The sequence below is a fragment of the Coregonus clupeaformis genome, unplaced genomic scaffold (genome assembly GCF_020615455.1).
Source record: "Coregonus clupeaformis isolate EN_2021a unplaced genomic scaffold, ASM2061545v1 scaf0873, whole genome shotgun sequence".
NCBI lineage: Eukaryota > Metazoa > Chordata > Actinopteri > Salmoniformes > Salmonidae > Coregonus > Coregonus clupeaformis.
Window position 1 is genome coordinate 110007 of NW_025534327.1, and position 27799 is coordinate 137805.

The following is a 27799-nucleotide window of genomic DNA, read 5'->3' on the forward strand; positions in this document are numbered from 1 at the left end:
CTGTATCCGCTGCTAAAGCCATCCTTTCACTCCCTCCTCTCTACCTTCTCTTCCTCTGTATCTGCTGCTAAAGCCATCCTTTCACTCCCTCCTCTCTACCTTCTCTTCCTCTGTATCTGCTGCTAAAGCCATCCTTTCACTCCCCTCCTCTCTACCTTCTCTTCCTCTGTATCTGCTGCTAAAGCCATCCTTTCCCTCCCTGCTCTCTACCTTCTCTTCCTCTGTATCTGCTGCTAAAGCCATCCTTTCCCTCCCTCCTCTCTACCTTCTCTTCCTCTGTATCTGCTGCTAAAGCCATCCTTTCACTCCCTCCTCTCTACCTTCTCTTCCTCTGTATCTGCTGCTAAAGCCATCCTTTCACTCCCTCCTCTCTACCTTCTCTTCCTCTGTATCTGCTGCTAAAGCCATCCTTTCCCTCCCTGCTCTCTACCTTCTCTTCCTCTGTATCTGCTGCTAAAGCCATCCTTTCACTCCCTCCTCTCTACCTTCTCTTCCTCTGTATCTGCTGCTAATGCCATCCTTTCACTCCCTCCCTCTCTACCTTCTCTTCCTCTGTATCTGCTGCTAAAGCCATCCTTTCACTCCCTCTCTACCTTCTCTTCCTCTGTATCTGCTGCTAAAGCCATCCTTTCACTCCCTCCTCTCTACCTCCTCTTCCTCTGTATCTGCTGCTAAAGCCATCCTTTCACTCCCTCCTCTCTACCTCCTCTTCCTCTGTATCTGCTGCTAAAGCCATCCTTTCCCTCCCTCCTCTCTACCTTCCCTTCCTCTGTATCTGCTGCTAAAGCCATCCTTTCACTCCCTCCTCTCTACCTTCTCTTCCTCTGTATCTGCTGCTAAAGCCATCCTTTCCCTCCCTCCTCTCTACCTTCTCTTCCTCTGTATCTGCTGCTAAAGCCATCCTTTCACTCCCTCCTCTCTACCTTCTCTTCCTCTGTATCAGCTGCTAAAGCCATCCTTCCACTCCCTCCTCTCTACCTTCCCTTCCTCTGTATCTGCTGCTAAAGCCATCCTTTCACTCCCTCCTCTCTACCTTCTCTTCCTCTGTATCTGCTGCTAAAGCCATCCTTTCACTCCCTCCTCTCTACCTTCCCTTCCTCTGTATCCGCTGCTAAAGCCATCCTTTCACTCCCTCCTCTCTACCTTCTCTTCCTCTGTATCTGCTGCTAAAGCCATCCTTTCCCTCCCTCCTCTCTACCTTCTCTTCCTCTGTATCTGCTGCTAAAGCCATCCTTTCAGTCCCTCCTCTCTACCTTCTCTTCCTCTGTATCTGCTGCTAAAGCCATCCTTTCCCTCCCTCCTCTCTACCTTCTCTTCCTCTGTATCTGCTGCTAAAGCCATCCTTTCACTCCCTCCTCTCTACCTTCCCTTCCTCTGTATCTGCTGCTAAAGCCATCCTTTCACTCCCTCCTCTCTACCTTCTCTTCCTCTGTATCTGCTGCTAAAGCCATCCTTTCACTCCCTCCTCTTTACCTTCTCTTCCTCTGTATCCACTGCTAAAGCCATCCTTTCACTCCCTCCTCTCTACCTTCTCTTCCTCTGTATCTGCTGCTAAAGCCATCCTTTCACTCCCTCCTCTCTACCTTCCCTTCCTCTGTATCCGCTGCTAAAGCCATCCTTTCACTCCCTCCTCTCTACCTTCTCTTCCTCTGTATCTGCTGCTAAAGCCATCCTTTCCCTCCCTCCTCTCTACCTTCTCTTCCTCTGTATCTGCTGCTAAAGCCATCCTTTCACTCCCTCCTCTCTACCTTCTCTTCCTCTGTATCCACTGCTAAAGCCATCCTTTCACTCCCTCCTCTCTACCTTCTCTCCTCTGCATCCGCTGCTAAAGCCACTTTCTACCACTCTAAATTTCAAGCTCCTGCCTCTAACCCTAGGAAACTATTTTCCACCTTAATCCTCCTTAATCCTCCACCCCCTCCACCTCCCTCCTCCCTCTCTGCGGACGACTTTGTCAACCACTTTGAAAAATAGTTTGACGACATCCGCTACTCATTCACTCAGCATATTGAGTCCACTGGTCCCACTCACACAGAACTACCCTACGCCTTGACCTCTTTCTCCCCTCTCTCTCCAGATGACATCCTGCGATTAGTGAGGTCCAGCCGCCCGACAACCTGACCGCTTGACCCCATCCCCTCCTCCCTTCTCCAGACCATCTCTGGAGACCTTCTCCAATTCCTCCTTTCCCTCATCAACTCATCCCTGACCACTGGCTGCGTCCCCTCTGAATTCAAAATGGCCCGAGTCGCTCCCCTCCTCAAGAAACCAACACTCGACTCATCTGACGTCAAAAACTACAGACTGGTATCCCTTCTTTCTTTTCTTTCCAAAACACTTGAGCTGCTGTCTCTGACTAACCCTCTCGTTCTCTCTCTCAGAATGATCTTCTTGACCCTAACCAGTCAGGCTTCAAGACGGGTCACTCAACTGAGACTGCTCTTCTCTGTGTCACGGAGGCTCTCCGCACTGCCAAAGCTGACTCTCTCCTCTGTTCTCATCCTCCTAGATATATCCGCTGGCTTTTTATACCGTGAACCATCAGATCCTCCTCTCCACCCTCTCAGGGCTGGGCGTCTCAGGCTACACACACTCTTGGATTGCATTCTACCTGGGAGGCCGCTCCTACCAGGTGATGTGGAGAGGATCTGTGTCTGCACCACGTACTCTCCCTACTGGTGTCCCCCAGGGCTTGGTTCTAGGCCCTCTCCTCTTCTCTCTAGACACCAAGTCACTCGGCTCTGTCATATCCTCACATGGTCTCTCCTATCATTGCTATGCGGATGACACTCAACTACTTTTCTCCTTCCCCCCTTCTGACGCCCAGGTGCCGACACGCATCTCTGCGTGCCTGGCAGATATCTCAACTTGGATGTCGGCCCCCCACCTCAAGCTCAACCTCGACAAGATGGAACTGCTCTTCCTCTTGACATGAGAGAACCTTCCCAAGTTCTCCCATGTCACCCCGCTCCTCCGCACACTCCAGTGGCTTCCAGTTGAAGCTCGCATCCACTACAAGACCATGGTGCTTACCTACGGAGCAGCAAGGGGAACTGCCCCTCCCTACCTTCAGACTATGCTCAAACCCTTCACCCCAACCCGAGCAATCCATTCTGCTAAATGACTCACTACTGTAAGTCTCTCTGGATAAGAGCGTCTGCTAAATGACTCACTACTGTAAGTCTCTCTGGATAAGAGCGTCTGCTAAATGACTCACTACTGTAAGTCTCTCTGGATAAGAGCGTCTGCTAAATGACTCACTACTGTAAGTCTCTCTGGATAAGAGCGTCTGCTAAATGACTCACTACTGTAAGTCTCTCTGGATAAGAGCGTCTGCTAAATGACTCACTACTGTAAGTCTCTCTGGATAAGAGCGTCTGCTAAATGACTCACTACTGTAAGTCTCTCTGGATAAGAGCGTCTGCTAAATGACTCACTACTGTAAGTCTCTCTGGATAAGAGCGTCTGCTAAATGACTCACTACTGTAAGTCTCTCTGGATAAGAGCGTCTGCTAAATGACTCACTACTGTAAGTCTCTCTGGATAAGAGCGTCTGCTAAATGACTCACTACTATAAGTCTCTCTGGATAAGAGCGTCTGCTAAATGACTCACTACTGTAAGTCTCTCTGGATAAGAGCATCTGCTAAATGACTCACTACTGTAAGTCTCTCTGGATAAGAGCGTCTGCTAAATGACTCACTACTGTAAGTCTCTCTGGATAAGAGCGTCTGCTAAATGACTCACTACTGTAAGTCTCTCTGGATAAGAGCGTCTGCTAAATGACTCACTACTGTAAGTCTCTCTGGATAAGAGCGTCTGCTAAATGACTCACTACTGTAAGTCTCTCTGGATAAGAGCGTCTGCTAAATGACTCACTACTGTAAGTCTCTCTGGATAAGAGCATCTGCTAAATGACTCACTACTGTAAGTCTCTCTGGATAAGAGCGTCTGCTAAATGACTAACATGTAAATGTAAATCAGTCTCTGAATCTTTAAAGGGACTGTTCATCCCTACATCAAGGTTTGTCAGATGTTTTCTGTGGTCTGTGGATGAGTTAAATCTATAGTCTATAATTCAATGTATCTTTTCACTGGTGGGGTTAGAGGTCAGGGGTTACTTTTAGGGTCAGGGCCTGCCTACCTTTCCCTTGGGGCTCTTCTTGTTGATAGGGTTAGGGCTAGAGGTCAGAGGTCAGGGCCTGCCTACCTTTCCCTTGGGGCTCTTCTTGTTGATAGGGTTAGGGCTAGAGGTCAGGGGACAGGGATTAGAGGTCAAGGGTTAAGGCTAAACCTACCTTTCCCTTGGGGCTCTTCTTGTTGATAGGGTTAGGGCTAGAGGTCAAGGGTTAAGTGTTAAGGCTAAACCTACCTTTCCCTTGGGGCTCTTCTCATTGGCGGGGTACATGAAGATTCCTCCGTATGCGATGGTGCGATGGACGTCTGACACCATCGATCCCACGTACCTTGCTCCATAGGGGGCACTGCCGTCCTATAGGGGCGGAGACAACGTCATCAGAAAGGCATTGAACTCACTCTTATCATCATACACTCTGTTATCATACACTCTTATCATCATACACTCTTATCATCATACACTCTGTTATCAAAACAAATGTGATTGATTGATGTAAAGTTTTGATTTATTCCATCACAACCATATGAATTTGCCAGAGCCATAGATGAAGCTACAGTAGCAAGTAACAGGAGGATATACACAGCTACACAGCACATTAGCTAGCTACACAGCACATTAGCTACACAGCACATTAGCTACACAGCACATTAGCTACACAGCACATTAGCTACACAGCACATTAGCTACACAGCACATTAGCTACACAGCACATTAGCTACACAGCACATTAAAGCTCAGTGTTGATTCTAGTGGGGTTAACACCAGTGCTATATCTGAGTGTTGATTCTAGTGGGGTTAACACCAGTGATATATCTGAGTGTTGATTCTAGTGGGGTTAACACCAGTGATATATCTGAGTGTTGATTCTAGTGGGGTTAACACCAGTGATATATCTGAGTGTTGATTCTAGTGGGGTTAACACCAGTGATATATCTGAGTGTTGATTCTAGTGGAGTTAACACCAGTGTTATATCTGAGTGTTGATTCTAGTGGGGTTAACACCAGTGATATATCTGTTGATTCTAATTGGATTAACACCAGTGCTATATCTGAGTGTTGATTCTAGTGGGGTTAACACCAGTGTTATATCTGAGTGTTGATTCTAGTGGGGTTAACACCAGTGCTATATCTGAGTGTTGATTCTAGTGGGGTTAACACCAGTGCTATATCTGAGTGTTGATTCTAGTGGGGTTAACACCAGTGATATATCTGAGTGTTGATTCTAGTGGGGTTAACACCAGTGTTATATCTGAGTGTTGATTCTAGTGGGGTTAACACCAGTGTTATATCTGAGTGTTGATTCTAGTGGGGTTAACACCAGTGTTATATCTGTTGATTCTAGTGGGGTTAACACCAGTGCTATATCTGAGTGTTGATTCTAGTGGGGTTAACACCAGTGATATATCTGAGTGTTGATTCTAGTGGGGTTAACACCAGTGATATATCTGAGTGTTGATTCTAGTGGGGTTAACACCAGTGATATATCTGAGTGTTGATTCTAGTGGAGTTAACACCAGTGTTATATCTGAGTGTTGATTCTAGTGGGGTTAACACCAGTGATATATCTGTTGATTCTAATTGGATTAACACCAGTGCTATATCTGAGTGTTGATTCTAGTGGGGTTAACACCAGTGTTATATCTGAGTGTTGATTCTAGTGGGGTTAACACCAGTGTTATATCTGAGTGTTGATTCTAGTGGGGTTAACACCAGTGTTATATCTGAGTGTTGATTCTAGTGGGGTTAACACCAGTGTTATATCTGTTGATTCTAGTGGGGTTAACACCAGTGCTATATCTGAGTGTTGATTCTAATGGGGTTAACACCAGTGATATATCTGAGTGTTGATTCTAGTGGGGTTAACACCAGTGATATATCTGAGTGTTGATTCTAGTGGGGTTAACACCAGTGATATATCTGAGTGTTGATTCTAGTGGGGTTAACACCAGTGATATATCTGAGTGTTGATTCTAATTGGATTAACACCAGTGATATATCTGAGTGTTGATTCTAGTGGGGTTAACACCAGTGATATATCTGAGTGTTGATTCTAGTGGGGTTAACACCAGTGATATATCTGAGTGTTGATTCTAGTGGGGTTAACACCAGTGATATATCTGAGTGTTGATTCTAGTGGGGTTAACACCAGTGATATATCTGAGTGTTGATTCTAGTGGGGTTAACACCAGTGATATATCTGAGTGTTGATTCTAGTGGGGTTAACACCAGTGTTATATCTGTTGATTCTAGTGGGTTTAACACCAGTGATATATCTGAGTGTTGATTCTAGTGGGGTTAACACCAGTGATATATCTGAGTGTTGATTCTAGTGGGGTTAACACCAGTGATATATCTGAGTGTTGATTCTAGTGGGGTTAACACCAGTGATATATCTGAGTGTTGATTCTAGTGGGGTTAACACCAGTGATATATCTGAGTGTTGATTCTAGTGGGGTTAACACCAGTGATATATCTGAGTGTTGATTCTAGTGGGGTTAACACCAGTGATATATCTGAGTGTTGATTCTAGTGGGGTTAACACCAGTGATATATCTGAGTGTTGATTCTAGTGGGGTTAACACCAGTGATATATCTGAGTGTTGATTCTAGTGGGGTTAACACCAGTGCTATATCTGAGTGTTGATTCTAGTGGGGTTAACACCAGTGCTATATCTGAGTGTTGATTCTAGTGGGGTTAACACCAGTGATATATCTGAGTGTTGATTCTAGTGGGGTTAACACCAGTGCTATATCTGAGTGTTGATTCTAGTGGGGTTAACACCAGTGATATATCTGAGTGTTGATTCTAGTGGGGTTAACACCAGTGCTATATCTGAGTGTTGATTCTAGTGGGGTTAACACCAGTGATATATCTGAGTGTTGATTCTAGTGGGGTTAACACCAGTGATATATCTGAGTGTTGATTCTAGTGGGGTTAACACCAGTGATATATCTGAGTGTTGATTCTAGTGGGGTTAACACCAGTGATATATCTGAGTGTTGATTCTAGTGGGGTTAACACCAGTGATATATCTGAGTGTTGATTCTAGTGGGGTTAACACCAGTGATATATCTGAGTGTTGATTCTAGTGGGGTTAACACCAGTGATATATCTGAGTGTTGATTCTAATTGGATTAACACCAGTGTGATTGAAATTGACACCACCTGTGGTGAATACATGGTGTTATTTGAATGACAGCGGAATCAACAGTGTGTTGTGTTGTTGTTAATCGACCGTGTTGAGTTAATTTCCGTTTAACTCCCTGAGTGAAAAAATATGTTGGAAGGGCCTCTATCATATTTCCCAGGATGCTTTGTTGCAGGTTGATTTTTAGAATTGTTTATTTTAATATCTGCGGTTCTGCACATTGATTGATTCTATTATCTTCTACTATACAAAGATAAATAACGTAAATGTTTCTAAACTAATCCAATCTGTAAGGGGTTGGACTTGCACCTGTTACTGAGATGTTGCAGTTTACGTGGTTTAGGTGGTCTTGGTTGTCATGTCCTTCACGATAGCAGTCAGTCTGAATGCAGGTGGTGGGTGATAAAATATTCTAATTGTTGAATATCCTTCCTCTGGCTGGATTCTGATAAGAATAACTAATCACTTCACAAACCAGCGTACTGTGACTTGCAGGTCTGATGTGGCCCATTAGCCATGATTTTCAGAACACGATTGTTGAGGATGACTAGGCCATAACTAAAGGCCTTTTTAAATGTATAATGTATGGTCATAAAGGGTTTACTTTTAATTCAAACACATTCACTTAGGCAGTCACTTGGTGAAGGCTTCAGAGCTGAAAATGTATGAATCCAACAACTATGTCGCTGTCACTAACAAACATAGTCATGGGTGGGTATCGCTCATATTCACTCGAAAGGCATGCTGGGAAATATGCAATTAAGGCTTTACACCCTACAGTGTTAAAACAACACACCCAAAAATAGTGTAACACTACACCATAACTCTAAAGAACGCTACAGGTGTTATTCCATAACTCTAAATAACGCTACAGGTGTTATTCCATAACTCTAAAGAACACTACAGGTGTTATTCCATAACTCTAAAGAACACTACAGGTGTTATTCCATAACTCTAAAGAACACTAGAGGTGTTATTCCATAACTCTAAAGAACACTACAGGTGTTATTCCATAACTCTAAAGAACACTAGAGGTGTTATTCCATAACTCTAAAGAACACTACAGGTGTTATTCCATAACTCTAAAGAACACTACAGGTGTTATTCCATAACTCTAAAGAACACTACAGGTGTTATTCCATAACTCTAAAGAACACTACAGGTGTTATTCCATAACTCTAAAGAACACTACAGGTGTTATTCCATAACTCTAAAAGAACACTACAGGTGTTATTCCATAACTCTAAAGAACACTACAGGTGTTATTCCATAACTCTAAAGAACACTACAGGTGTTATTCCATAACTCTAAGAACACTACAGGTGTTATTCCATAACTCTAAAGAACACTACAGGTGTTATTCCATAACTCTAAAGAACACTACAGGTGTTATTCCATAACTCTAAAGAACACTACAGGTGTTATTCCATAACTCCAAAGAACACTACAGGTGTTATTCCATAACTCTAAAGAACACTACAGGTGTTATTCCATAACTCTAAAGAACACTACAGGTGTTATTCCATAACTCTAAAGAACACTACAGGTGTTATTCCATAACTCTAAAGAACACTACAGGTGTTATTCCATAACTCTAAAGAACACTACAGGTGTTATTCCATAACTCTAAAGAACACTACAGGTCCTGGCTCAACTAGTGTCCTTTCTGTTGGAGACATCTGTCTGATACTGTGAAACAGGTCCTGGCTCAACTAGTGTCCTTTTCAATCATTTCTTCTACTGGGTTTTTATTACCTGATTTACACTTTCCCCTTTTCGTTTTTACGTCAATGTATTATCATGGTCTTGAGACAGGTGTGTACAAATACACTAGATACATTTGAAATGTATCAGTTTGAGTATCAGATATAGATAAAGTAATGTCATGTAAAGTCTCAGTCTGAGTATACTATTGGGGACAGGCTTGTAACATTGGTTTAAAGGGATGTTTAAGTGTAAACATTGCACTATAGATGATGTTTAAGTGTAAACATTGCACTATAGATGAAGTTTAAAGGGATGTTTAAGTGTAAACATTGCACTATAGATGAAGTTTAAAGGGATGTTTAAGTGTAAACATTGCACTATAGATGAAGTTTAAAGGGATGTTTAAGTGTAAACATTGCACTATAGATGAAGTTTAAAGGGATGTTTAAGTGTAAACATTGCACTATAGATGAAGTTTAAAGGGATGTTTAAGTGTAAACATTGCACTATAGATGAAGTTTAAAGGGATATTTAAGTGTAAACATTGCACTATAGATGAAGTTTAAAGGGATGTTTAAGTGTGAGACCCTTTTTCAGCTAAAGTGTTCCATTATGTAATGAACAGTATCAGTCTGGGTATGACTGGGGTGTCTCCTGCTGCTCCAGAGAGGTGCATTCTGGGAGAGGGGCCCCAGGAATCACGTCGTACCAGCCATCATGAGGTGTGTGTGTCTGTGTGTGTCTGTGGATTCATGTCACTACGGCACCTCCCTTGCACACACACACACACACACACACACACACACACACACACACACACACACACACACACACACTCACACACACAGGCTCCAAAAACATACCAATGAGTTTCACAAAGGGAAAAAAACTAATGGACAGCTGGGATGTCAATAATCTGTGTCCGTCTATCTCTGTGATCAATATAAAAGCAATTAAAAACAAACATCCATAACAAGAGATATACCAACACGTGTCAAGGCAGGTACATTCACATGGACTCTAAATAAGGTCTGTTGTTGAATGACTGAATGAATGATCCTAACCTAACCCTATCTGGAAAGAGTTAGTGTATTCCAAAGGGATTGCTGTCGTGCCCATTCCTGCCTGGGCTTTTGGCTGAATTAAGACCTGACTACGGAATGACTGTGTCGTCATAGAAACATCCTGACTGTGTCATTGTTGTAGAAACCTGCTGACTGTGTGTTCTACAGGTCAGAGGTCATCGCATCAGAACCTCCTGTTTCCTCAGGAAGGAGGCCTGGACAGGCCGGTCACGCTTGGCTTGGGTTGTTCCGCCACGCTGAGACGCCGTCTGACGAGTCTAGTAACTGAGTCTGTTTCCCTAATAGCACCTTATTCACCATATCTACTGGTTTCAGTTGGTCAATGTATCCTCCCACAGTCACACAGATCAAATCAAAATCTAATCGTATTTGTCGAATACTTACAACACAATAAAATAACAATAACGAGGCTATATACAGGAGGTACCGGTACCGACTCAATGTGTGGCGGTACAGGTTAGTCAAGGTAATTTGTACATGTAGGTAGGGGTAAAGTGACTATGCATAGATAATAAACATCGAGTAGCAGCAGTGTAAAAACAAAGGGGGGTTGGGGGGTGTCAATGGAAATAGTCCGTGTGGCCATTTGATTAATTGTTCAGCAGTCTTATGGCTTGGGGGTAGAAGCTGTTAAGGAGTCTTTTGGACCTAGACTTGGCTCTCCGGTACCGCTTGCCGTGCGGTAGCAGAGAGAACAGTCTATGACTAGGGTGACTGGAGTCTTTGACAATGTTTTGGGCCTTCCTCTGACACCGCCTGGTATAGAGGTCCTGGATGGCAGGAAGCTTTGCCCCAGTGATGTACTGGGCCGTACGCACTACCCTCTGTAGTGCCTTGTGGTTGGAGGCCGAGCAGTTGCCATACCAGGCGGTGATGCAACCAGTCAGGATGCTCTCGATGGTGCAGCTGTAGAACTATTTGAGGATCTGAGGACCCATACCAAATCTTTTCAGTCTCCTGAGGGGGAATAGGCTTTGTCGGCCCTCTTCACGACTGTCTTGGTGTGTTTGGACCATGAAAGTTTGTTGGTGATGTGGACACCAAGGAACTTGAAACTCTCAACCCGCTCCACTACAGCCCCGTCGATGTGAATGGGTGCATGTTAGGCCCTCCTTTTCCTATATTGTGAGCTAGTGAGAGTTACTGCGAGGCTAACTGACTACTGGACTCACTGTCAGCAAGAATACACTTATGGTGGGTTCCATAAGGCTAGTCAGAGTGTGTTTAACTAAAAGTTATCTGTGGTTCCTAAACTCAAGGTGTCAGGTGATGATCATGTTTGTGCATGCATGTCTATGTGCTTGTGTGTACCTTTGGGTATTTCTTGTGCTTCAGGTACTCGTTGATGGATGGGTGCATGTATTTGGTGTATCCCTCGTTCAGACTGTAGATCTTTCCTTTGGGCTTGATTTTCACATTTCTCTCTGTCAAGATGAACTCTCCAATCGCCTGGAAACCAAACAACACAGTTAGTTAAGGACATTCACTTGTTATTTTACTGACACTGGCCTCTGTCTCCTGCCTCTGTCTCCTGCCTCTGTCTCCTGTCTCTGTCTTTGGTCTCTGTCCTCTGTCCCTCCTCTCTCCTCTCTCCTCGTCTCTGTTCTCTCTCCTCTGTCTCTCCTCTCTCCTATGTCTCTCCTCTGTCCTCTGTCTCTCCTCTGTCCTCTGTCTCTCTTCTGTCCTCTGTCCTCTGTCTGTCCTCTCTCTCCTCTCTCCTCTGTCTCTCCTCTCTCCTCTGTCCTCTGTCTCTCCTCTGTCCTATGTCCTCTGTCTCTCTTCTGTCCTCTGTTCTGTCCTCTGTCCTCTGTCCTCTGTCTGTCCTCTCTCTCCTCTCTCCTCTGTCTCTCCTCTCTCCTCTGTCCTCTGTCTCTCCTCTGTCTGTCCTCTCTCTCCTCTCTCCTCTGTCTCTCCTCTCTCCTCTGTCCTCTGTCTCTCCTCTGTCATCTCTCCTCTCTCCTATGTCCTCTGTCTGTCCTCTGTCACTGTCCTCTGTCACTGTCCTCTGTCCTCTGTCCCTGTCCTCTCTCCTCTGTCTCTCTCCTCTGTCCCTGTCCTCTTTCTCTGTCCCTGTCCTCTCTCCTCTGTCCATCCCTCTCTCTCTCTCGTTCTACTTTCTATATCAACTACTGTTTGATATTTGGAACTATCAATTTACAATCCTCTTTTCTCACAATTTACAATCCTCTTTCTCTTTCTTCTCTGTTCTGGCCCAGTGACCTGATTTGTTGCTTTTTGTCCCTGTAACTGACCTAATCTGAGTAAACAATGTTGCTCAGGGTGGGTGGTGGATTGCCCTGCGCTAAGTAAACTCCTGAATATGGTGCTAACACTTCGACAAACTCACAGGGTCCAGCATAAAGAAGTTGAGGCCCTGTCCGGTAGAAAGGGCAACCAAGGTGGCGCTACCATAGAGGGCGTATCCCGCGGCAACAATCTTGTTGCCAGGCTGCAGCGCATCCTTCTCTGTGGCGTCTTCAGTTGATGTCTGAAAAAAATAGACGTTGTATCATATTAGTGGATATTCACACTGCTCTCAGGGCGGGTCTGCCGGTTTTGACTAGCAATTAATTTTAGTAGCAGGTTAGGAGAATTAACGTGGCAGGTTAGGATAATTAACGTGGCAGGTTAGGATAATTAGGTTAAGGTTAGGAAAACAGTTAGAGTTAGCTAAAATGCTGAAACTGTCCCCGACACGACTCCAACACATCTAGCTACCACCAGGCCTGCCCCGGGAACACATCTAGCTACCACCAGGCCTGCCCCGGGAACACATCTAGCTACCACCAGGCCTGCCCTGGGAACACATCTAGCTACCACCAGGCCTGCCCTGGGAACACATCTAGCTACCACCAGGCCTGCCCTGGGAACACATCTAGCTACCACCAGGCCTGCCCTGGGAACACATCTAGCTACCACCAGGCCTGCCCTGGGAACACATCTAGCTACCACCAGGCCTGCCCTGGGAACACATCTAGCTACCACCAGGCCTGCCCTGGGAACACATCTAGCTACCACCAGGCCTGCCCTGGGAACAGTCTTAGTCTTCACTATTGCAATTCTGCCAAGTAGACAGGAAGTAGAACATAAAATCTGTAGTTCTACTAATCATACTACATACTGTAGGTCTACTAATCATACTGCATACTGTAGGTCTACTAATCATACTACATACTGTAGGTCTACTAATCATACTGCATACTGTAGGTCTACTAATCATACTACATACTGTAGGTCTACTAATCATACTGCATACTGTAGGTCTACTAATCATACTACATACTGTAGGTCTACTAATCATACTACATACTGTAGGTCTACTAATCATACTACATACTGTAGGTCTACTAATCATACTACATACTGTAGGTCTACTAATCATACTACATACTGTAGGTCTACTAATCATACTACATACTGTAGGTCTACTAATCATACTACATACTGTAGGTCTACTAATCATACTACATACTGTAGGTCTACTAATCATACTACATACTGTAGTTCTACTAATCATACTACATACTGTAGGTCTACTAATCATACTACATACTGTAGGTCTACTAATCATACTGCATACTGTAGGTCTACTAATCATACTACATACTGTAGGTCTACTAATCATACTACATACTGTAGGTCTACTAATCATACTACATACTGTAGTTCTACTAATCATACTACATACTGTAGGTCTACTAATCATACTACATACTGTAGGTCTACTAATCATACTACATACTGTAGTTCTACTAATCATACTACATACTGTAGGTCTACTAATCATACTGCATACTGTAGGTCTATTAATCATACTACATACTGTAGGTCTACTAATCATACTACATACTGTAGGTCTACTAATCATACTACATACTGTAGGTCTACTAATCATACTACATACTGTAGGTCTACTAATCATACTACATACTGTAGTTCTACTAATCATACTACATACTGTAGTTCTACTAATCATACTACATACTGTAGGTCTACTAATCATACTACATACTGTAGTTCTACTAATCATACTACATACTGTAGTTCTACTAATCATACTACATACTATAGGTCTACTAATCATACTACATACTGTAGTTCTACTAATCATACTACATACTATAGGTCTACTAATCATACTACATACTGTAGGTCTACTAATCATACTACATACTGTAGGTCTACTAATCATACTACATACTGTAGGTCTACTAATCATACTACATACTGTAGGTCTACTAATCATACTACATACTGTAGGTCTACTAATCATACTACATACTGTAGGTCTACTAATCATACTACATACTGTAGGTCTACTAATCATACTACATACTGTAGGTCTACTAATCATACTACATACTGTAGGTCTACTAATCATACTACATACTGTAGTTCTACTAATCATACTACATACTGTAGTTCTACTAATCATACTACATACTGTAGTTCTACTAATCATACTACATACTGTAGTTCTACTAATCATACTACATACTGTAGGTCTACTAATCATACTACATACTGTAGGTCTACTAATCATACTACATACTGTGTATTCTGACAGATGTAACGATCATTGAGGATGACATCATGGCATACTACATTTTCTAAACGTCACTCTCACTATAAAACTCACTACTATAAAACTCACTACTATAAAACTCACTACTATAAATCTCACTACTATAAATCTCACTACTATAAAACTCACTACTATAAAACTCACTACTATAAAACTCACTACTATAAAACTCACTACTATAAAACTCACTACTATAAATCTCACTACTATAAATCTCACTACTATAAAACTCACTACTATAAATCTCACTACTATAAATCTCACTACTATAAAACTCACTACTATAAAACTCACTACTATAAAAGCTCACTACTATAAAACTCACTACTATAAAAACTCACTACTATAAAAACTCACTACTATAAAACTCACTACTATAAAACTCACTACTATAAATCTCACTACTATAAATCTCCTACTATAAATCTCACTGCTATAAAACTCACTACTATAAAGACTCACTACTATAAAACTCACTACTATAAAACTCACTACTATAAAACTCACTACTATAAATCTCACTACTATAAATCTCACTACTATAAATCTCACTACTATAAAACTCACTACTATAAAACTCACTACTATAAAACTCACTACTATAAAACTCACTACTGTCACACTCTGGCTCCAGGACTGTGTGTTAGAGCCAGGGTGTATCTCATTTGGTGGTGTTGGGGTTGGGTGAGTTTCATTTTGTTTGTGTTTAGTGGTGATTGGTCAATGACTCCCAATCGGAGGTAACGAGTGTCAGCTGTCGGCTCGTTATCTCTGATTGGGAGCCATATATATACTGTTGTGTTTCACTGTTTGTTTGTGGGTTTTTGTTCCAGTGTTCTATGTTCTGTCGGTGTCACAGAGGACTTCACGTATTGTCAGTTGTTGTTTTTCGTGGTTGCTTTAATTTAATAAAGTCATCATGTTCACTCGCAACGCTGCGCATTGGTCCGCTCCTTTAGACGATCGTGACAGAAAAACCCACCATAGAAGGACCAAGCAGCGTAACAAGCGGCAACAGGACCTACCTACACAGGAGTTATGGACGCCTCCTAAGGATTTTTGGACATGGGAGGAGATTCGGGCTGGAAAGGGTCCTTGGGCACAACCAGAGGAATATCACCGCCCTCGTGAAGAGCTGGAGGCAGCCAAAGCCGAGAGGAGGTGGTATGAGGAGGCAGCAAGAAGGCGAGGCTGGAGGCCTGTGGACGAGAGGCAACCCCAAGAAATTTTTTGGGGGGCACATGGCTTGGGCGACTGGGCAGCAGGAGGCTGCCACAGGGAGAAAAGGAGAGAAGGCTAACGGAGTACGGGAGCCAGTGGCGAGTAGAAGGAGGGAAGTGTGTGGCACGGCGTGAAGGACTGATGTGTGTTGCCAGTCCGGTCCGGCCCGTTCCTGATCCTCGGTTGAGGCCAGTGGTGTGTGTTCCCGGTACGGACCGGCCTGTTCCTGCTCCAAGCACGTATCCTACGGGGTGCGTCACCAGCCCAGCCCGGCCTGTTCCTTCAGAGCCGTCCGCCAGACCGGAGCCGCTAGAGCCTTCTGCCAGACAGAATCATACACCTGCTATGGAATCAGCAGGAGCCGACGCAGCCTATGCTGGACTGGAGGCTCGGGTTCGTGACGGGCAGGAGCGGCTCATGCGGATGGGAGCCGTCCTGCTGGAGGTGATGACCACTATCCGAGGCTGGGGTCCGCCTCCACCGCTAGCCGCCCAGCCAGCACCATCACCCAGCCATGAGCAGCCAGATCCGTCAGCCAGCCATGAGCAGCCAGATCCGTCAGCCAGCCATGAGCAGCCAGATCCGTCAGCCAGCCACGAGCAGCCAGACCCGTCAGCCAGCCATGAGCAGCCAGACTCCCAGCGAGCCATGAGCAGCCAGATCCGTCAGCCAGCCATGAGCAGCCAGATCCGTCAGCCAGCCGCGAGCAGCCAGATCCGTCAGTCAGCCATGAGCAGCCAGATCCGTCAGCCAGCCAGCGAGCAGCCAGATCCGTCAGCCAGCCATGAGCAGCCAGATCCGTCAGCCAGCCACGAGCAGCCAGATCCGTCAGCCAGCCATGAGCAGCCAGATCCGTCAGCCAGCCATGAGCAGCCAGATCCGTCAGCCAGCCATGAGCAGCCAGATCCGTCAGCCAGCCACGAGCAGCCAGACCCGTCAGCCAGCCATGAGCAGCCAGATCCGTCAGCCAGCCGCGAGCAGCCAGATCCGTCAGCTAGCCATGAGCAGCCAGATCCGTCAGCCAGCCATGAGCAGCCAGATCCGTCAGCCAGCCATGAGCAGCCAGATCCGTCAGCCAGCCATGAGCAGCCAGATCCGTTAGCCAGCCATGAGCCGTCCAGCCAGGATCCGCCAGAGCCGTCCAGCCGGGATCCGCCAGAGCCGTCCAGCCGGGATCCGCCAGAGCCGTCCAGCCGGGATCCGCCAGAGCCGTCCAGCCGGGATCCGCCAGAGCCGTCCAGCCGGGATCGCCAGAGCCGTCCAGCCGGGATCCGCCAGAGCCGTCCAGCCGGGATCCGCCAGAGCCGCCCAGCCGGGATCCGCCAGAGCCGTCCAGCCGGGATCCGCCAGAGCCGTCCAGCCGGGATCCGCCAGAGCCGTCCAGCCGGGATCCGCCAGAGCCGCCCAGCCGGGATCCGCCAGAGCCGCCCAGCCGGGATCCGCCAGAGCCGTCCAGCCGGGATCCGCCAGAGCCGTCCAGCCGGGATCCGCCAGAGCCGTCCAGCCGGGATCCGCCAGAGCCGCCCAGCCGGGACCCGCCAGAGCCGTCCAGCCGGGACCCGCCAGTGCCGTCCAGCCGGGACCCGCCAGAGCCGTCCCAGCCGGGATCCGCCAGAGCCGTCCAGCCGGGATCCGCCAGAGCCGTCCAGCCGGGATCCGCCAGAGCCGCTCCAGCCGGGATCCGCCAGAGCCGTCCAGCCGGGATCCGCCAGAGCCGTCCAGCCGGGATCCGCCAGAGCCGTCCAGCCGGGGATCCGCCAGAGCCGTCCAGCCGGGATCCGCCAGAGCCGTCCAGCCGGGATCCGCCAGAGCCGTCCAGGCGGGACCCGCCAGTGCCGTCCAGCCGGGACCCGCCAGAGCCGTCCAGCCGGGATCCGCCAGAGCCGTCCAGCCGGGATCCGCCAGAGCCGTCCAGCCGGGATCCGCCAGAGCCGTCCAGCCGGGATCCGCCAGAGCCGTCCAGCCGGGATCCGCCAGAGCCGACCAGCCGGGAGCCACCAGAGCCGTCCAGCCAGTATCCGCCATTCAGCCTGGTACTGCCCCTTAGTCCGGTACTGCCCCTTAGTCCGGTACTGCCCCTTAGTCCGGTGCTGCCCCTTAGTCCGGTGCCGCCCTTAACCCAGTGGGGTTTAGTTGGGGGGTGGTCATGTGGAGGAGGCTAGGGAAGCGGGTGGTGACTAAGGTGGGATGGGGACCACGACCAGGGGCAGAACCGCCACCGTGGACAGACGCCCACCCAGACCCTCCCCTAGACTGTATGCTGGGTGCGCCCGGAGTTCGCACCTTTAGGGGGTACTGTCACACTCTGGCTCCAGGACTGTGTGTTAGAGCCAGGGTGTATCTCATTTGGTGGTGTTGGGGTTGGGTGAGTTTCATTTTGTTTGTGTTTAGTGGTGATTGGTCAATGACTCCCAATCGGAGGTAACGAGTGTCAGCTGTCGGCTCGTTATCTCTGATTGGGAGCCATATATATACTGTTGTGTTTCACTGTTTGTTTGTGGGTTTTTGTTCCAGTGTTCTATGTTCTGTCGGTGTCACAGAGGACTTCACGTATTGTCAGTTGTTGTTTTTCGTGGTTGCTTTAATTTAATAAAGTCATCATGTTCACTCGCAACGCTGCGCATTGGTCCGCTCCTTTAGACGATCGTGACAACTACTATAAATCTCACTACTATAAATCTCACTACTATAAATCTCACTACTATAAAACTCACTACTATAAAACTCACTACTATAAAACTCACTACTATAAAACTCACTACTATAAAACTCACTACTATAAATCTCACTACTATAAAACTCACTACTATAAATCTCACTACTATAAAACTCACTACTATAAAACTCACTACTATAAAACTCACTACTATAAAACTCACTACTGTAAAACTCACTACTATAAAACTCACTACTATAAAACTCACTACTATAAAACTCACTACTATAAAACTCACTACTATAAAACTATTTTCACAGACCCAAAATGCCTACTATTTAGAACACTAGTGCGGGTATTGGACTAGGCCCATGATATACCTATACACACTGGATATAACATGCTAACATGCTAACATGGGTAATCTGAATATCCCCCCGGTAACATGGGTAATCTGAATATCCCCCCGGTAACATGGGTAATCTGAATATCCCCCCAGTAACATGGGTCATCTGAATATCCCCCCGGTAACATGGGTCATCTGAATATCCCCCCAGTAACATGGGTCATCTGAATATCCCCCCGGTAACATGGGTCATCTGAATATCCCCCAGTAACATGGGTCATCTGAATATCCCCCAGTAACATGGGTCATCTGAATATCCCCCAGTAACATGGGTCATCTGAATATCCCCCGGTAACATGGGTCATCTGAATATCCCCCTGATCGAGCTATACACCCTGGATATAACAAGCTAACATGCTAACATGGGTCATCTGAATATCCCCCCCTGATCGAGCTATACACCCTGGATATAACAAGCTAACATGCTAACATGGGTCATCTGAATATCCCCCCGGTAACATGGGTCATCTGAATATCCCCCCGGTAACATGGGTCATCTGAATATCCCCCCGGTAACATGGGTCATCTGAATATCCCCCCGGTAACATGGGTCATCTGAATATCCCCCCAGTAACATGGGTCATCTGAATATCCCCCCGGTAACATGGGTCATCTGAATATCCCCGGTAACATGGGTCATCTGAATATCCCCCCGGTAACATGGGTCATCTGAATATCCCCCCAGTAACATGGGTCATCTGAATATCCCCCCGGTAACATGGGTCATCTGAATATCCCCCAGTAACATGGGTCATCTGAATATCCCCCCAGTAACATGGGTCATCTGAATATCCCCCCGGTAACATGGGTCATCTGAATATCCCCCCGGTAACATGGGTCATCTGAATATCCCCCCGGTAACATGGGTCATCTGAATATCCCCCCCTGATCGAGCTATACACACTGGATATAACAAGCTAACATGGGTCATCTGAATATCCCCCGGTAACATGGGTCATCTGAATATCCCCCAGTAACATGGGTCATCTGAATATCCCCCGGTAACATGGGTCATCTGAATATCCCCCGGTAACATGGGTCATCTGAATATCCCCCAGTAACATGGGTCATCTGAATATCCCCCGGTAACATGGGTCATCTGAATATCACCCGGTAACATGGGTCATCTGAATATCCCCCGGTAACATGGGTCATCTGAATATCCCCCCAGTAACATGGGTCATCTGAATATCCCCCCGGTAACATGGGTCATCTGAATATCCCCCAGTAACATGGGTCATCTGAATATCCCCCGGTAACATGGGTCATCTGAATATCCCCGCGTAACATGGGTCATCTGAATATCCCCCCGGTAACATGGGTCATCTGAATATCCCCCCGGTAACATGGGTCATCTGAATATCCCCCCGGTAACATGGGTCATCTGAATATCCCCCGGTAACATGGGTCATCTGAATATCCCCCCGGTAACATGGGTCATCTGAATATCCCCCCGGTAACATGGGTCATCTGAATATCCCCCCTGATCGAGCTATACACCCTGGATATAACAAGCTAACATGCTAACTTGGGTCATCTGAATATTCCCCCCTGATCGAGCTATACACCCTGGATATAACAAGCTAACATGCTAACATGGGTCATCTGAATATTCCCCCTGATCGAGCTATACACACTGGATATAACAAGCTAACATGCTAACTTGGGTCAGTGAAAGGAAATCTACTACTCGGCCCTACCATAAAATAAGGTATTGTGGTAAATGTTGAGTGTGATATGATTGTTGCATGTCAGATCTGTGAGACAACAGCACCCTCTATTGTTGGTTATTGTAACTGCAGTCTTCTACGCCTGCTGGTGCTGGATCATGGATGGATCCTTCATCTGTGGTGGATCCTTTATCTCAATCACAGCTTGCACTGAATTTCTCTGTCAATTATGCATGTCTTACTTCTATGTGTCCTATATGATACTAAGAATAATCTTGTTAATGTCTAAAGAATGTGTCAATCCTAGCTTTAACAGTTCCATAAATGAATTCCATAGTTTAGCTGGTGCATATGATCAGGCTGGCGATCGGTGGGGCTGTTACCTCGTCGATCTGGAAAGGCACAATGAGACACATGTCAGAGAACAGACAGAGACAGAGTGCATATGAACAGCATCAGATTCACCCATATTAAATTGCCACAGAGCATGTATTGAAAGAGTCACAATTACACTACACTTCTGTTAGGCATATATGTTTCTTAAAAAGTATTTCCATACTGTATAGTTGAACACACAAATGTCTAAAAAGTATTTGATGTGTTGACACACTGTGTGTTGTGTTACAGACATACACACCCTTTTGTAGATGGCGAAGATGGTGCCGATGGAAGCCAAGCAGTCGATGTTAGAGGAGCCATCCAGAGGGTCAAAACACACCACGTATTTACCCTGGAGGAGAGACAAGGGGGTCAACTGGGGATAGGGGTATGGGACCCTGGAGGAGAGACAAGGGGGTCAACTGGGGATAGGGGTATGGGACCCTGGAGGAGAGACAAGGGGGTCAGCTGGGGATAGGGGTATGGGACCCTGGAGGAGAGACAAGGGGGTCAACTGGGGATAGGGGTATGGGACCCTGGAGGAGAGACAAGGGGGTCAACTGGGGATAGGGGTATGGGACCCTGGAGGAGAGACAAGGGGGGGTCAACTGGGGATAGGGGTATGGGACCCTGGAGGAGAGACAAGGGGGGTCAACTGGGGATAGGGGTATGGGACCCTGGAGGAGAGACAAGGGGGTCAACTGGGGATAGGGTATGGGACCCTGGAGGAGAGACAAGGGGTCAACTGGGAATAGGGGGTATGGGACCCTGGAGGAGAGACAAGGGGGTCAACTGAGGATAGGGGGTGGGACCCTGGAGGAGAGACAGGGGGGGTCAACTGGGGATAGGGGGTATGGGACCCTGGAGGAGAGACAAGGGGGGTCCAACTGAGGATAGGGGGTATGGGACCCTGGAGGAGAGACAAGGGGGTCAACTGAGGATAGGGGTATGGGACCCTGGAGGAGAGACAAGGGGGGGTCAACTGGGGATAGGGGTATGGGACCCTGGAGGAGAGACGAGGGGGAGGTCAACTGGGAATAGGGGTATGGGACCCTGGAGGAGAGACAAGGGGGTCAACTGAGGATAGGGGTATGGGACCCTGGAGGAGAGACAAGGGGGGGTCAACTGGGGATAGGGGTATGGGACCCTGGAGGAGAGACAAGGGGGGTCAACTGGGGATAGGGGTATGGGACCCTGGAGGAGAGACGAGGGGGTCAGCTGGGGATAGGGGTATGGGACCCTGGAGGAGAGACGAGGGGGAGGTCAACTGGGGATAGGGTTAGGGTTAGCCTTCTTCTCATCCAAGATCCAGCCTTCTTCTCATCCAATGCCTTGTGAGGAGGCAAGGAGAGTGGATGCACGGAATCGATGAAAGATGAACTGAGAAAGAGACAACAGCCTTCCAACATTTATCTAAACCATTAGAGAGAAGATGAAAAGATACCCTCTTTTCCTTGGGTGTGATGATGGCGTGTTCGTTCTCCTCTGACACCATGCAGCAGGTTCCGTATGATGACCTCAGCATATTAATGACTAGGTCATTAGAGAGGACATCCAGCTTCTTCTGGTCATCACCCGTCGTGTTCACTGTCCCTGCAATGCCCTGTCTGCAACACACAGGGCCCTGTTAGCTAGCCTCCTGTCACCCCTAACCCTAACCCTAACCCAATGCCCTGGCTGAACCCTAACCCAATGCCCTGGCTGAACCCTAACCCTAACCCAATGCCCTGGCTGAACCCTAACCCTAACCCTAACCCAATGCCCTGGCTAACCCTAACCCTAACCCAATGCCCTGGCTAACCCTAACCCTAACCCTAACCCAATGCCCTGGCTGAACCCTAACCCTAACCCAATGCCCTGGCTAACCCTAACCCTAACCCTAACCCAATGCCCTGGCTGAACCCTAACCCTAACCCAATGCCCTGGCTAACCCTAACCCTAACCCTAACCCAATGCCCTGGCTGAACCCTAACCCTAACCCAATGCCCTGTCTGCAACACACAGGGCCCTGTTAGCTAGCCTCCTGTCACCCCTACCCCTAACCCTAACCCTAACCCAATGCCCTGGCTGAACCCTAACCCTAACCCAATGCCCTGGCTGAACCCTAACCCTAACCCAATGCCCTGGCTGAACCCTAACCCTAACCCAATGCCCTGGCTTAACCCTAACCCAATGCCCTGGCTGAACCCTAACCCTAACCCAATGCCCTGGCTGAACCCTAACCCTAACCCAATGCCCTGGCTGACCCCTGACCCTAACCCAATGCCCTGGCTGACCCCTGACCCTAACCCAATGCCCTGGCTGACCCCTGACCCTAACCCAATGCCCTGGCTGAACCCTAACCCAATGCCCTGGCTGAACCCGAACCCTAAGTCAGTGTGTATGGGTGTCAGTGTGTATGGGTGTCAGTGTGTATGGGTGTCAGTGTATATGGGTGTCAGTGTGTATGGGTGTCAGTGTATATGGGTGCCAGTGTATATGGGTGCCAGTGTATATGGGTGTCAGTGTGTATGGGTGTCAGTGTATATGGGTGCCAGTGTATATGGGTGTCAGTGTGTATGGGTGTCAGTGTGTATGGGTGTCAGTGTGTATGGGCGTCAGTGTGTATGGGTGTCAGTGTGTATGGGTGTCAGTGTGTATGGGTGTCAGTGTGTATGGGTGTCAGTGTATATGGGTGTCAGTAGGTATGGGTGTCAGTAGGTATGGGTGTCAGTGTGTATGGGTGTCAGTGTGTATGGGTGTCAGTGTGTATGGGTGTCAGTGTGTATGGGTGTCAGTGTGTATGGGTGTCAGTGTGTATGGGTGTCAGTAGGTATGGGTGTCAGTCGGTATTGGTGTCAGTGCAGGACGACATGCAACCTTAGCTGTCAGTCAGACAAAGATGCTGTGGTTTAAAGCCATGAGGGAGTAATGTTATAAAGCTCTGTTGTGTCTCAGCCATGATTAAGGTCATCCATCCTGATCCCAGTTTCTCAGAGTCTGTTTGAGATGTCTTTAGTTTTCACTAGACACTGCCATGGTCAGGCTGAACGCCATGCTCAGCAGCTTAGCTTACAGTGTGACATAATGGCAGCTTCTCTCCCTCTCTCCATCACTAAGGAATTATAACATGCCAACACAGTCGCATTTCACGGTGAAGTCTACACCTGTTGTTTTCGGCGCATGTGACAAATACAATTTTATTTGAAGAAGGCACTTCTCCCTCAGGAGGCTGAAAAGATTTGGCATGGACCCTCAGATCCTCAAAGTTCTACAGCTGCACCACTGAGAGCACCCTGACTGGCTGCATCACCGCCTGGTATGGCAACTGCTTGGCATCCAACCACAAGGCACTACAGAGGGTAGTGCGTACGGCCCAGTACATCACTGGGGCCAAGCTTCCTGCCATCCAGGACCTCTATACCAGGCGGTGTCAGAGGAAGGCCCAAAACATTGTCAAAGATTCCAGTCACCCAAGTCATGGACTGTTCTCTCTGCTACCGCACAGCAAGCAGGTACTTAAATGTACCAATGGACCAAGTCTGGAACCAACAGGGCCCCCAAGCCATAAGACTGATAAATAGTTAGTCTGGGTAGCTATTGATTCAGTTTTTAACTATCTGCATTGACCCCCCTTTTCACTAACTCTTTTGACTCATCACATACGCTGCTGCTACTGTCTATTATCTATCCTGTTGTCTAGTCACTTTACCCCCTACCTACAGTATACTGCTGCTACTGTCTATTATCTATCCTGTTGTCTAGTCACTTTACCCCTACCTACAGTATACTGCTGCTACTGTCTATTATCTATCCTGTTGCCTAGTCACTTTACCCCCTACCTACAGTATACTGCTGCTACTGTCTATTATCTATCCTGTTGTCTTGTCACTTTACCCCTACCTACAGTATACTGCTGCTACTGTCTATTATCTATCCTGTTGCCTAGTCACTTTACCCCCTACCTACAGTATACTGCTGCTACTGTCTATTATCTATCCTGTTGTCTAGTCACTTTATCCCTACCTACAGTATACTGCTGCTACTGTCTATTATCTATCCTGTTGTCTAGTCACTTTACCCCTACCTACAGTATACTGCTGCTACTGTCTATTATCTATCCTGTTGTCTAGTCACTTTACCCCTACCTACAGTATACTGCTGCTACTGTCTATTATCTATCCTGTTGCCTAGTCACTTTACCCCTACCTACGGTATACTGCTGCTACTGTCTATTATCTATCCTGTTGTCTAGTCCCTTTACCCCTACCTACAGTATACTGCTGCTACTGTCTATTATCTATCCTGTTGTCTAGTCACTTTACCCCTACCTACAGTATACTGCTGCTACTGTTTATTATCTATCCTGTTGCCTAGTCCCTTTACCCCCTACCTACAGTATACTGCTGCTACTGTCTATTATCTATCCTGTTGTCTAGTCCCTTTACCCCTACCTACAGTATACTGCTGCTACTGTCTATTATCTATCCTGTTGTCTAGTCACTTTACCCCTACCTACAGTATACTGCTGCTACTGTCTATTATCTATCCTGTTGTCTAGTCACTTTACCCCCTACCTACAGTATACTGCTGCTACTGTCTATTATCTATCCTGTTGTCTAGTCCCTTTACCCCTACCTACAGTATACTGCTGCTACTGTCTATTATCTATCCTGTTGTCTAGTCACTTTACCCCTACCTATATCTACATACACTATGTAAATAAGGTATTTCTGTTTTTATTTTGAATAAATTTGCAAAATAGTCTTAAAACCTGTTTTCTCTTTGTCATTATGGGTTATTGTGTGTAGATTGATGAGGAAAATATTTAATTTAATCAATTTTAGAATTTGATTAGATTAGATTAGATTTGATGATTTCAGAATGAGATGTTCGACGAGCAGGTGTCCACATACTTTTGGTCATGTAGTGTATCTAATCGGCAAAGTTACAGCATTTCAACACATTTTTCCATGGTGCAGAGAGAACATTTTTCCATTTTATGAAGCTATTCTACACATTTCGTAATGAGGCTAAGAGAAAATGTTGCCGTTTTGAAACTCATTTCCTGCAATTCTACACTTTTTGCCATGGGGCAGAGATTTTTTTATTTCTGTTTTAAAGCTAATTTCCTGCTATTCTACACATTATGCCATGAGGCCGAGAGAACATTTTGCAGTTTTAAAGCCAATTTCCTGCATTTATAAAACTGTTGCTATCATATGCTATCTGGGGGGCACGTGCCCTGCGTGCCCATTCGCTAACCCGGCCCTGGCTCCAGGTGAATGCAACATGCTGTACTGTCCCAGAGAAGAGCTATCTCCAGCTGAATGCAACATGCTGTGCTGTCCCAGAGAAGAGCTATCTCCAGCTGAATGCAACATGCTGTACTGTCCCAGAGAAGAGCTATCTCCAGCTGAATGCAGCATGCTGTACTGTCCCAGAGAAGAGCTATCTCCAGGTGAATGCAACATGCTGGAGCCAACATTCAGCCTTAAATGTCACAGGTCATGGCAGAAGCACGTGACCCCATGCATCCAACTCACCACAGCCATTTCATTCACATGCTGCTGCCTGTAGGTTACTCTCAAACAGTAGTTAGCTAACTGACTTTAACATATAGACTCCTGTTGCTGTGATTCAACTGAGAGGGGAGTACACTAGAAACATGTACCACTGCAGAGGGGGACTTCTTTTATTAACACTCTCTACTCTCTCTACCAAAAACACACTCCGCCTCTCTGGCTTCCTGTCTCTCCCTCTCTCCACTGCCATCCATGTTGCATGAATTAATTGAACATTGTTCATTACTTTCAATCAGGACTTTCCAATAATGTATTAATAATGTTTAAAAGGTACAGGTGGAGGTGCAGGGAGACAGGGTAGTACTTACAGGTGTGCGAGTCCGGCCTTGCGCACGGCGCAGGAGATGGCTTTGATGGATGTCAGCAGACTGTTAATCAGCTGAGTCAGCTCTCCTGTCGACCCCTTGACCTGGCGACCCGTCTCCATCACAAACCGAGTTAGGGTCCACACATCCGTGTCGATCTCAGAGTTATTATCCGACATGTTGGAGCCGGGTTGGGGTTCTACCTCGTTGGGTCCGGGTTAGGCTGATCCTCCTGGGTAGAGAAGCACGACTGTGTGTGTGAGAGGGAGAGGGACAGGCACTGTGTGTGTGTGAGTGAGAGAGAGAGAGAGAGAGAGAGAGCAGCTGTTAACAGAGAAGGTCAACCTCATTCCAGCAGCATGGCTGAACGCCAAGGTTATATTTGTGATGGCAGTACAAGGGGAGAGTAGAGTAGAGGGGTATCGAGTGACAGCAAACCTTTGGTGACAGACGGACGGATGGACGGACGTGTGGTGTGTGTGTCTGGACTTTAAGACAAATGCTAGAAGGATGCCGTGAGACAAGTTAAGTGCTAGAAGGATGCCGTGAGACATGTCCATGCTAGAAGGATGCCGTGAGACATGTCCATGCTAGAAGGATGCCGTGAGACATGTCCATGCTAGAAGGATGCAGTAGGACATGTCCATATTAGAAGGATGCAGTGAGACATGTCCATGCTAGAAGGATGCAGTGAGACATGTCCATGCTAGAAGGATGCAGTGAGACATGTCCATGCTAGAAGGATGCAGTAGGACATGTCCATATTAGAAGGATGCAGTAGGACATGTCCATATTAGAAGGATGCCGTAGGACATGTCCATAATAGAAGGATGCAGTAGGACATGTCCATAATATAAGGATGCCGTAGGACATGTCCATAATAGAAGGATGCAGTAGGACATGTCCATAATAGAAGGATGCAGTAGCACATGTCCAT

The 27799-nt window shown here is 46.7% G+C and overlaps 1 protein-coding gene across 1 annotated transcript in view; it reads right to left on the reverse strand.

Moving 5' to 3' along the window:
• fbp2 (fructose-1,6-bisphosphatase 2) overlaps nt 1-27149 on the reverse strand; it is a 35791-nt gene extending 8642 nt beyond the window's left edge. Inside the window, exons 1-7 of the mRNA XM_045216961.1 lie at nt 26866-27149; nt 22438-22600; nt 21253-21345; nt 20999-21007; nt 12425-12565; nt 11389-11526; nt 4371-4490 (exon numbers count right to left, since the gene is read on the reverse strand). Coding sequence (XP_045072896.1) covers nt 4371-4490; nt 11389-11526; nt 12425-12565; nt 20999-21007; nt 21253-21345; nt 22438-22600; nt 26866-27041 — 840 coding nt within the window. The 5' untranslated portion in view covers nt 27042-27149. The remainder of the gene's footprint in view (nt 1-4370; nt 4491-11388; nt 11527-12424; nt 12566-20998; nt 21008-21252; nt 21346-22437; nt 22601-26865) is intronic.
• Between the last annotated feature and the right edge of the window lie 650 nt (nt 27150-27799).